Here is a 12,544-nt window from a genome sequence, read left to right as displayed (position 1 = left end):
AAATTTCAAAAATTTCAAAAATTTCAAAAATTTCAAAAATTTCAAAAATTTCAAAAATTTCAAAAATTTCAAAAATTTCAAAAATTTCAAAAATTTCAAAAATTTCAAAAATTTCAAAAATTTCAAAAATTTCAAAAATTTCAAAAATTTCAAAAATTTCAAAAATTTCAAAAATTTCAAAAATTTCAAAAATTTCAAAAATTTCAAAAATTTCAAAAATTTCAAAAATTTCAAAAATTTCAAAAATTTCAAAAATTTCAAAAATTTCAAAAATTTCAAAAATTTCAAAAATTTCAAAAATTTCAAAAATTTCAAAAATTTCAAAAATTTTAAAAATTTCAAAAATTTCAAAAATTTCAAAAATTTCAAAAATTTCAAAAATTTCAAAAATTTCAAAAATTTCAAAAATTTCAAAAATTTCAAAAATTTCAAAAATTTCAAAAATTTCAAAAATTTCAAAAATTTCAAAAATTTCAAAAATTTCAAAAATTTCAAAAATTTCAAAAATTTCAAAAATTTCAAAAATTTCAAAAATTTCAAAAATTTCAAAAATTTCAAAAATTTCAAAAATTTCAAAAATTTCAAAAATTTCAAAAATTTCAAAAATTTCAAAAATTTCAAAAATTTCAAAAATTTCAAAAATTTCAAAAATTTCAAAAATTTCAAAAATTTCAAAAATTTCAAAAATTTCAAAAATTTCAAAAATTTCAAAAATTTCAAAAATTTCAAAAATTTCAAAAATTTCAAAAATTTCAAAAATTTCAAAAATTTCAAAAATTTCAAAAATTTCAAAAATTTCAAAAATTTCAAAAATTTCAAAAATTTCAAAAATTTCAAAAATTTCAAAAATTTCAAAAATTTCAAAAATTTCAAAAATTTCAAAAATTTCAAAAATTTCAAAAATTTCAAAAATTTCAAAAATTTCGAAAATTTCAAAAATTTCAAAAATTTCAAAAATTTCAAAAATTTCAAAAATTTCAAAAATTTCAAAAATTTCAAAAATTTCAAAAATTTCAAAAATTTCAAAAATTTCAAAAATTTCAAAAATTTCAAAAATTTCAAAAATTTCAAAAATTTCAAAAATTTCAAAAATTTCAAAAATTTCAAAAATTTCAAAAATTTCAAAAATTTCAAAAATTTCAAAAATTTCAAAAATTTCAAAAATTTCAAAAATTTCAAGAATTTCAGAAATTTCAAAATTTCTATTTCAAAAATTTTAAAAATTTAAAAAATTTCAAAAATTTCAAAAATTTCAAAAATTTCAAAAATTTCAAAAATTACAAAAATTTTAAAAATTTTAAAAATTTTAAAAATTTTAAATATTTTAAAAATTTCAAAAATTTCAAAAATTTCAAATACACTGAGGTCTTTTTTATGCGGTCTTTTTTTATGCGGTTTCTTTTTACGCGACTTTTTTATGCGAATTTTCAGAGTTATGCGGTTTATTTTTATGCGAAGTTTCAGAGTTACGCGGTTTTTTTTTATGCGAATTTTCAGAGTTATGCGGTTTGCCCTTCTGCGGTCTTTTTTTAAGCGAAGTTTCAGAGTTATGCGGTTTTTTTTAATGCGAATTTTCAGTTATGCGGTTTTTTTTTAAGCGAATTTTCAGAGTTATGCGGTTTTTTTTTATGCGGTACGTAAATTCGCATAAAAAAAGGCTTCAGTGTATTTCAAAAATTTCAAAAATTTCAAAAATTTCAAAAATTTCAAAAATTTCAAAAATTTTAAAAATTTAAAAATTTCAAAAATTTCAAAAATTTTTAAAAATTTTAAAAATTTCAAAAATTTCAAAAATTTCAAAAATTTCAAAAATTTCAAAAATTTCAAAAATTTCAAAAATTTCAAAAATTTCAAAAATTTTAAAAATTTAAAAATTTCAAAAATTTCAAAAATTTTTAAAAATTTTAAAAATTTCAAAAATTTCAAAAATTTCAAAAATTTCAAAAATTTCAAAAATTTCAAAAATTTCAAAAATTTCAAAAATTTCAAAAATTTCAAAAATTTCAAAAATTTCAAAAATTTCAAAAATTTCAAAAATTTCAAAAATTTCAAAAATTTCAAAAATTTCAAAAATTTCAAAAATTTCAAAAATTTCAAAAATTACAAAAATTTCAAAAATTTTAAAAATTTCAAAAATTTCAAAAATTTCAATAATTTCAAAAATTTCAAAAATTTCAAAAATTTCAAAAATTTCAAAAATTTCAAAAATTTCAAAAATTTCAAAAATTTCAAAAATTTCAAAAATTTCAAAAATTTCAAAAATTTCAAAAATTTCAAATATTTCAAATATTTCAAATATTTCAAATATTTCAAAAATTTCAAAAATTTCAAAAATTTCAAAAATTTCAAATATTTCAAAAATTTCAAAAATTTCAAAAATTTCAAAAATTCAAAAATTTCAAAAATTTCAAAAATTTCGAAAATTTCGAAAATTTCAAAAATTTCAAAAATTTCAAAAATTTCAAAAATTTCAAAAATTTCAAAAATTTCAAAAATTTCAAAAATTTCAAAAATTTTAAAAATTTTAAAAATTTTAAAAATTTTAAAAATTTTTAAAATTTTAAAAATTTTAAAAGTTTTAAAAATTTTAAAAATTTTAAAAATTTTAAAAATTTTAAAAATTTTAAAAATTTTAAAAATTTTAAAAATTTTAAAAATTTCAAAAATTTCAAAAATTACAAAAATTTCAAAAATTTTAAATTTAAATTTCAAAAATTTCAAAAATTTCAAAAATTTCAAAAATTTCAAAAATTTCAAAAATTTCAAAAATTTCAAAAATTTCAAAAATTTCAAAAATTTCAAAAATTTCAAAAATTTCAAAAATTTCAAAAATTTCAAAAATTTCAAATATTTCAAAAATTTCAAATATTTCGAAAATTTCAAAAATTTCAAAAATTTCAAAAATTTCAAAAATTTCAAAAATTTCAAATATTTCAAATATTTCAAAAATTTCAAAAATTTCAAAAATTTCAAAAATTTCAAAAATTTCAAAAATTTCAAAAATTTCAAAAATTTCAAAAATTTCAAAAATTTCAAAAATTTCAAAAATTTCAAAAATTTCAAAAATTTCAAAAATTTCAAAAATTTCAAAAATTTCAAAAATTTCAAAAATTTCAAATATTTCAAAAATTTCAAAAATTTCAAAAATTTCAAAAATTTCAAAAATTTCAAAAATATCAAAAATTTTAAATTTAAATTTTAAAAATTTCAAAAATTTCAAAAATTTCAAAAATTTCAAAAATTTCAAAAATTTCAAAAATTTCAAAAATTTCAAAAATTTTAAAAATTTCAAAAATTTCAAGAGTTTTAAAAATTTCAAAAATTTCAAATATTTAAAAAATTTCAAAAATTTCAAAAATTTTCAAAAATTTTCAAAAATTTTCGAAAATTTCAAAAATTTAAAAAATTTCAAACATTTCATAAATTTCAAAAATATAAAAAAAAATTTCAAAAATTTCAAAAATTTCAAAAATTTCAAAAATTTCAAAAATTTCAAAAATTTCAAAAATTTCAAAAATTTCAAAAATTTCAAAAATTTCAAAAATTTTAAAAATTTCAATAATTTCAAAAATTTCAAAAATTTTAAAAATTTTAAAAATTTTAAAAATTTTAAAAATTTTAAAAATTTTAAAAATTTTAAAAATTTCAAAAATTGCAAAAATTGCAAAAATTTCAAAAATTTCAAAAATTTCAAAATTTTCAAAAATTTCAAAAATTTCAAAAATTTCAAAAATTTCAAAAATTTCAAAAATTTCAAAAATTTCAAAATCTTTATAAATTTCAAAAATTTCAAAAATTTCAAAAATTTCAAAAATTTCAAAAATTTCAATAATTTCAAGTTTTAAAAATTTTAAAAATTTCAAAAAATTTAAAAATATGTACTAAATTCTGGTTGTTATGGCTGAACCGATTTTCACAAACTTAAACTCAGGTTAATGGTTGTATGTCCTCATAGAAAATTTTTGAATCCGCACCTGTAACTAGCTTCTGATTCCGAAACTACGAGGCGACTTAATTTTCTCTGAAATGACTTAGCCGATTTTCATAAACTCGAGTTTTAATGAGTAAACGTAGAATATCAAAAAAATCTTTTGATTTTTTGGGATACGACTTCCTGTTCCGTAGTTACGGAGTGATTAGTGTCAAAATTTCAATTTTAAGAGTGTTCCATCATAAGAGACCATACAAACGGAAGCGATTTCCACAAAGTTGCTTAATCAATTCAACTAGTTCTACAAAACTCGTTAGTTGATGACCAAATAAACTCAGTTCAGTTATACCGGTGCCTAATTTCCGGTGGGGGAAGTGCCAGTAATAGTGATCAAAAACTCTAAAATGGAACGTTTTCTGATTCCTCAAAGATGATTTGACGTATTTCCACAAGCATAGATTAGAACGAAAGGTCTTAGTTAGTTCCGCTGGTGACTACTGTCAAACTTAATCCGAATCCGACTCTCGGTTCCGGTATTATAGAGTGATAGATATTGAACATTTCAAACTCTTCGGAACTGTGCTAAGGACTGTTCTTCTTTGTAGCATTTGTTAGTTGATGGTCAAACTATTCGACTTTGGTTATACCAGTTCGCAGTTTCCGGTTCCGGACATGAGTTTTAATATGAGAAATTGCTAACGATTGTGAGATTATCAGCATATATCAAAAGGAATATTCCAGCAAGGAAGCAACGTAACTCCTTAGTCAACGTAACTTATAATTATTCAGGACATTGTGATGTACAATTAGTTGAACCTCGAAGCTGTCCAAACGAAACAGCTCTTGATCCATACGGAACACAAAATAGCACTTGGATTTAATCACTGTAAACGGAATCCAGAAACAACATCTCAGTAGTGGAGCTTCTATGCTGTGGTTCGTGACAACAGATGACGTTGGTATATCCTAATTGCTGGTACGGTCTCTGTGTTTATCGCACTCAAGGTCAGGCACATTAGTCGCCAGCTAGCCAGCCAACCAGCCACTCAATTAGGCTAAGCCGACAGTATTCTGGAAAGCGTGAAAACCATTTCCAACGTCGTCGTCGTCGTCGTCTTCTCTGTCATGGAAAATGATCGTCATCGAAAACATTGAATTGTTGCTATAGTACTTAATGAGTACAAAATCAATCCTCCCGAGAAAATTCCACTCCGTCTCACGTCGTGCAGAGAAAATTTGTTCCCAATCTGTTCTATTTTTCTGGGAAAGCAGGTGGAGCAAAATCAATAACTTTTATGGAATTTATTTTTAACCAGTTTCAACGAATTTCTCCTTCGTACGGCAATGTGATCACCGCACTACCAAACATACACAAGCATCACAAGCAACCGCCCGGAGGAGGGAGTGCAATCGTTGAGTCACTGAATGCGGCCACAAAGCTGATTGAATCGAAGCTGGTCGAATCGGCCTTGGAGGTGGAGGAGGAGGAGGACGGGGGTGGTGGTGGGAATGGAATTTTCATCTGAACTGAATGAATGTGTATGCCATCTGATTGGGAAAGGGAAGAAGAAGAAAAGAAAAAAAACCAACAGAACATAGCTGGCTGACGTTTGTTCTTCGCTTCGATTCACTGGGGCCTGGGTGAAGTTTTGACGAGAGAAGGAGGAAGAGAAAAATGTACGACAAGCTTTCCGAATCGAACAAAAAAAAACGGGGGTGGGGCGAAGGTTTAACTACGTTTTGTTTCACCTTGGGCGGTTCCAAACATCAGGTCGTTTGCAAACAATTAAGTTGTGTCCGCTTTCTTTTTTTTTGTTTGCTCCCGTAGGTTGTTAAATGGAATCATTTAGGAATCGATATGTTCTATCGAATTACTCCGATGAGACAATTCTATTAAGTCCCACTTCATTAGTCTTATTTTCCACCCTTACTGATCTTGTTCGGTTGCGATAACTACAAAACCCTGCAGCGCATCGCATCGCATCGAAGCCACAAGAGGACTTCCACTACTCGGAGAGAGCAAATAAATCCAAGACACCGACGGCGTTCGAATCCTCACTTGACCAGAATAAGATGATATGCGACTATGATAGATTGCTTCCTTATCGGAGTTAGCCCAAAGGGAGTGAAAAAGGTCGGTGGGTTCAAGTGGTGAAACTGACCCTTGACCTGAAATGCTCCGCAAAGAGGTTCCTAAGTATTCCAAGAGCGTATATCAATAACTGCCATATTAACTATGGCCACAACAGCAAAATCTACACCAGAGATGGGTGTAAATATTTGCACGAATCTACCTTGGGCTTGTATCGGACCGACATCGATCCGCTTTAGTGCTTAATTTATTACAATTCGGATAAGCGGATTACTGCTACTCCTAACGAAAGCTTTGTTTGTTCCCTTCAGACGGGCAAAATCAATCTGAAAAGTTTGCCATAAATCGTAGCAAGCCAAATCAAATTTTCCTACTCGGTAAACAAAACCGTCGAAATTTTAGGAGGGTAATTAATAACCGCCCAACAGGAACTGGCTGGGAAATTGTGCTTTCGCGACTATGACACTGGTTATTACGCCATTAACAGGTATTAACGGATACATGTTCTGAGCCACAACAGCAAATTTCATCAATTTCAATTTGGAATGAGGAGAAATATTCACATTTAATTGATGACATCAATAACTAATTTGCGATTTTACGACGTTACTCCACGGAGGCTTTTAGCGATCTAGCAGGCATTGAAAAATTGACAACTCATCTCATTCATATTTATTGTTGTCTTAGTTGATTAGCCGCCGAATATTATTTTGTGAACAAAGTTTGCATAACAATTATTGATTAAAAAATGGCTCGGTTGTGCCACCCAAGCTATGAATTTTTTTTTGAATATTTTTAGAAATTCATACTAACATATATCCGAGATGTCCAACTTGGACTGGAACAAGCGTAACGTGAGGAATCTGACTGGCGAAAACATCAAAGCTGAAAAAATTTCAATAATATTACGGAATATGTGAAACAGTTCTGTGAAGATCCTCATTTTCAATATTCGCTACGTTTGCCAACTCTGTTCGGTTGAACTGAGAGGGTGATTCCGAATATATGTCAAAAATTTAAATATAGAAATGTCAAAAATGCATAAATTATCAATATCATAATTGTCAAAATGGTCCAAACTCAAAACCCAAACCATAAGCCAAAATCCGGATCCAAGGATCCAAATGTTTTAGGCAAAAATGTAACCAAATTTTTACAAAATTGTTAATATATTGTCTCAACATCGTCACCATGTTCTAAAGAAAATGTCACAAAATTGCTACCAAATTGTCACAAAATGAGCACAAAAGAATTCTACGAATTAGCACAAAATTGTAGCAAAGCTGTTACAAAATTGTCGCATAATTTTCACAAATTGTAACGAAATTGTAACAAAATTTTTGAAAAATTAACACATAATTGTTACAAAATTGTAACAAAATGGTAACAACGTTGTAACAAAAATGTCGAAAATTGTCCAAATTATTCAAACTGTTAAAATCAAAGTCTGTAAAATCTTTTCGGTACTGAAAGTCTACGAATTTTTGAGTGTACTGAAAGCCTTTAAAGTTTTTTTGAAGTCTTGAAAACTTTTGAAAAGTTTTGAAGATTCTTGAAAAGTCTTGAAAAGTTTTAAAGTCTTGAAAAATCTTGAAAAGTCTTGAAAAGTTTACGAAAGTCTTGAACACTCTTGAAAAGTTTTGAAAAGTCTTGAAAAGTCTTGAAAAGTCTTGAAAAGTCTTGAAAAGTCTTGAAAAGTCTTGAAAAGTCTTGAAAAGTCTCGAAAAATCTTGAAAAGTCTTGAAAAGTATTGAAAAGTCTTGAAAAGTCTTGAAAAGTCTTGAAAAGTCTTGAAAAGTCTTGAAAAGTCTTGAAAAGTCTTGAAAAGTCTTGAAAAGTCTTGAAAAATCTTGAAAAGTCTTGAAAAGTCTTGAAAAGTCTTGAAAAGTCTTGAAAAGTCTTGAAAAGTCTTGAAAAGTCTTGAAAAGTCTTGAAAAATCTTGAAAAGTCTTGAAAAGTCTTGAAAAGTCTTGAAAAGTCTTGAAAAGTCTTGAAAAGTCTTGAAAAGTCTTGAAATGTCTTGAAAAGTCTTGAAAACTCTTGAAAAGTCTTTAAAAGTCTTTAAAAGTCATGAAAAGTCTTGAAAAGTCTTGAAAAATCTTGAAAAGATTTGAAAAGTCCTGAAATGTCTTGAAAAGTCTTGAAAAGTCTTGAAAAATCTTGAAAAGATTTGAAAAGTCCTGAAATGTCTTGAAAAGTCTTAAAAAGTCTTGAAAAGTCTTGAAAAGTCTTAAAAATTCTTGAAAAGTCTTGAAAAGTCTTGAAAAGTCTTGAAAAGTCTTGAAAAGTCTTGAAAAGTCTTGAAAAGTCTTGAAAAGTCTTGAAAAGTCTTGAAAAGTCTTGAAAAGTCTTGAAAAGTCTTGAAAAGTCTTGAAAAGTCTTGAAAAGTCTTAAAAGTCTTAAAAGTCTTAAAAGTCTTAAAAGTCTTAAAAGTCTTAAAAGTCTTAAAAGTCTTAAAAGTCTTAAAAGTCTTAAAAGTCTTAAAAGTCTTAAAAGTCTTAAAAGTCTTAAAAGTCTTAAAAGTTTTAAAAGTCTTAAAAGTCTTGAAAAGTCTTAAAAGTCTTAAAAGTCTTAAAGTCTTAAAAGTCTTAAAAGTCTTAAAAGTCTTAAAAGTCTTAAAAGTCTTAAAAGTCTTAAAAGTCTTAAAAGTCTTAAAAGTCTTAAAAGTCTTAAAAGTCTTAAAAGTCTTAAAAGTCTTAAAAGTCTTAAAAGTCTTAAAAGTCTTAAAAGTCTTAAAAGTCTTAAAAGTCTTAAAAGTCTTAAAAGTCTTAAAAGTCTTAAAAGTCTTAAAAGTCTTAAAAGTCTTAAAAGTCTTAAAAGTCTTAAAAGTCTTAAAAGTCTTAAAAGTCTTAAAAGTCTTAAAAGTCTTAAAAGTCTTAAAAGTCTTTAAAGTCTTTAAAGTCTTTAAAGTCTTAAAAGTCTTAAAAGTCTTAAAAGTCTTAAGAGTCTTAAAAGTCTTAAAAGTCTTAAAAGTCTTAAAAGTCTTGAAAGACCTTCAAAAGTCTTGAAAGGCTTGAAAAGTCTTAAAAAGTCTTAAAAGTCTTAAAAGTCTTTGAAGTCTTTAAAGTTTTAAAAGTCTTAAAAGTATTAAAAGTTTTAAAGTCTAAGAAAGTATTGGAAAGTCTTAACAATCTAGAAGAGTTTTGAGAAGTCTTGAAATGTCTTAAGAATCTTAAAAGTCTTAAAAAATTAGCAATCATAAAAGTCTTGAATGTCTTGATTATTTTTAACGTTCTAAATGTCTTAGATAAGGCTCTTGATCACTTGTTTTATTTTTGGATTATCGGGCTTGTAGACCTAAGGGCTCTTCGAGACGTTGGACTATCTGAATCTTGAACTTTTGATCTCCTGAACTCTTGGACTCTGACCCTTGCGATTTTAATCTCTTGGACTGTTGGGCTCTTGGCTTCTAAAATTATCCATTCTTGGGCTTTTGGGGTCTTAGACTCTTGAACTTTAGGCTTTTTGAACTCTTCAACTCTCGTATTCTTGGTTCTTGGATTACTGAACTTTTTAACTCTTGGGTTTTTGAACTCTTGGACTTTTGAACTCTTAGTTTTTCCGACTTTGGAACTCTTTGACTTTTAAACTCTTAGACTCTCGTATACTTGCTCTCTTGGGCTCTTAAATTCTTAGATTTTTGGACTTTTGAACTCTTGTATTCAGGAAGTCTTGAATTTTCAAACCTAGACTCTCGTATCTTCTTGATCTCCTGGATTGATGAACTCTTAAATTCTTGGGTTTTTAGACTCTTGGACGTAAAAGCTCCTATTCCTGGAATTTTGAATCCTTGGACGTAGAACTCTTGGACTCCCGTATTCTGGGACTGTTGGATCTTTGGACTTTAGAACTATTAGATTCTAAGACTTTTAGATTCTTGGAATTTGGACTCTTAGGCTTTTGAACGCTTGGATCTATAGGCTCTGGGATTCTTAATTTTTTGACAAGGATCCTTGGACTTTCAGAGTCTTGGACTCTCGTATTCTTGGACTTTTGAAACCTTGGACTTTTTGATTCTTGGACTATTGGACTTCTGGGCTCTTAGGTTTTTGAACTCTTAGATCTTAGATCCAAGATTTTTAGACTCTTGGGCATTTGAATTCTTGGATTCTTGGGTTTTTCGACTCTGGAACTCTTTGACTTTTCGACTCTCGTATTCGTGATCTCTTGGGCTTTTGAATTCTTAGGTTATTGGACATTTGGACTCGTGTATTTTTGGAGCCTTAGATTTTTGAACTCTTAGAATGTCGGATTTCTGGACTCTCGTTTTCTTGGAGTATTGACCTTTTGGACTCTTGGATTCTTGGACTTTTAAACTCTTGGACTCTCGTATTCTTGATCTCTTAAATTCTTGGAATTAAGGGTCCTTGGACTCTCGTATTCTTGGACTTTTTAAACCTTGGACTTTTGAACTCTTAGACACTCGTATTTTTCGTTTCTTAGACTTTGGAACTATTGGACTTTGAACTCTTGTACTCTCGTATTTTTGATCTTTTGGACTTTTTAACTATTAGATTCAAGGAATGTTTGACTCTTGAACTCTTGTATTCTTGGACTCTTGGATTTTTGAACTCTTGGACTCTTGAATTTTTCGACTTTGGGACCCTTAAATTTTTGACATACATCCTTGGACTCTCGTATTCTTGGACTTTTCAACCCTTGGACTTTTGGATTCTTGAACTTTTGAACTCTTAGATTCTAGCTTTTTTGAACTCTTAGATTCTTGGAATATTGAACTCTTGGATTCTCGTATTCTTGGACTCATGGAGTTTTGGACTTTTTGGCCCTTGGAATTTTGAACTGTTAGACTCTCATATTTGTTGTTTCTTGGACTTTTGGACTCTTGGATCTCTGGACTCTCGTATTCTTTGACTTTTTAACTCTTAGACTTTATGAACTCCAGGATTTTTGGAGTCTTGGATTTTTGAACTCTTGGAGTCTCATATTCTTGGACTCTTGGATCCTTAGACTTTTGGGCTCTTGGACTCTTGGACTTCTGGAACCCTTAGATTCTTGTCTGTTTGACTTGTTGACTTTTTGACTCTCGTATTCTTGGTCTCTTGGGTTTTTGATCTCTTAGAATGTCGGATTTCTGAACTCTCGTATTCTTGGACTATTGGCCTTTTGGGCTCTTGGATTATTGGACTTTTTAACACTTGGATTCTTGATTCTAGATCTCTTGAATTCTTGGAATTTTGGATCCATCTTATTATGGGACTTTTTAACTCCATCCATCTTATTATGGGATTTTTGAACTCTTGGACTCTCGTATTTTTTGTTTCTTTGACTTTGGAACTTTTAGAATCTTGGACTTTGAACTCTTGGACTTTCGTATTCTTGATCTTTTGGACTTTTGAACTCCTAGATTCAAGGATTTTTTGACTGTTGAACTCTCGTATTCTTGGACTCTTGGTTTTTTTGACTCTGGGCCCCTCAACTTTTGACATAGAACCTTGAACTCCCGTATTCTTGGACTTTTTAACCATTGGACTTTTGAACTCTTGGACTCTCGTGTTTTTTTGTTTCTTGCACTTTTGAACTCTTAGATTCTTGGACTTTTGAACTCTTAGACACTCATATTCTTGGACTTGGACTCTCGTGTTCTTGATGTCTTGGACTTTGGAACTCGCGGACTCTCAGATTTATGGACTACTGGACTTCTGGGCTCTCGTGTTCTTGGACATTTGGACTCCCGTATTCTTGGACTCTTTGACTTTTGAACACTTGGGCGTTTGGATTCTTGAACTTTTAAACTCTAGATTTTTTAAGGTTTAAGGTTTGTTGGACTTTTGAACTATTGGATTCTTGGACTTTTGGACTCTTGGATTTTCCGACTCTGGAACTCTTGGACTTTTGAACTCTTAGACTCTCGTATTCTTGGGCTCCTGGGCTTATGAACTATTAGATCTCCGAGATTGTTAAACTCTTGGGCATTTTGAACTCTTGGATTCTTAGATTCTTGGACTCTTGAACTCTTGAACTCTCATATTTATGGTTCTTGGACTTTCGAACTCCTGGATTTTCCAACTCTGGATCTCTTTGACTTTTTGACTCTTAGACTCTCGTATTCTTGGTCTCTTTCGCTTTTGAATTCTTAGGTTATTGGACTTTAGGACTCTTGTATTCTTGGAGTCTTGGATTTTCGAACTCTAAGAATGTCGGATTTCTGGACTCTTTTGTAATTCTGGACTTTTTTGGATTTACGGACTCTTATGGATTTCTGGACTCTCGTATTCTTGGACTTTCGGCCTTTTGGAATTTGAACTATTGGACTCTAGTATTCTTGATCTTCTGGACTTTTGAACTCATAGATTAAAGGAATTTGTGACTCTTGGACTTTCGTATTCTTGATCTCTTGGATTTTTGAACTCTTGGACTCTTGAATCTATCGATTTTTTGATCCTTGGACTTTTGAACACTGGGACTCTCATTTTTTTGTTTCTTGGACTTTGAACTCTTAGAATGTCGGATTTCTGGACACTTTTGAATTTCTGGACTCTCGTATTATTGGAGTATTGGCC

General features: G+C 28.4%; 2 protein-coding genes across 2 annotated transcripts in view; one reads left to right on the top strand and one right to left on the bottom strand.

Moving 5' to 3' along the window:
- Positions 1 to 12,544, bottom strand: part of LOC131439036 (potassium channel subfamily T member 1) — a 440,000-nt gene that overhangs the window by 368,783 nt on the left and 58,673 nt on the right. The gene's annotated exons all lie outside the window — the stretch shown is intronic.
- LOC131434343 (neurofilament heavy polypeptide-like) overlaps positions 1 to 12,544 on the top strand; it is a 77,156-nt gene that overhangs the window by 29,512 nt on the left and 35,100 nt on the right. The window contains 1 exon segment of the mRNA XM_058601011.1: positions 5,248 to 5,434. Coding sequence (XP_058456994.1) covers positions 5,248 to 5,434 — 187 coding nt within the window.

Source organism: Malaya genurostris, chromosome 3 (assembly GCF_030247185.1).
Source record: "Malaya genurostris strain Urasoe2022 chromosome 3, Malgen_1.1, whole genome shotgun sequence".
NCBI classification, from domain to species: Eukaryota; Metazoa; Arthropoda; class Insecta; order Diptera; family Culicidae; genus Malaya; species Malaya genurostris.
This window is presented reverse-complemented; position numbering and strand designations above follow the sequence as displayed.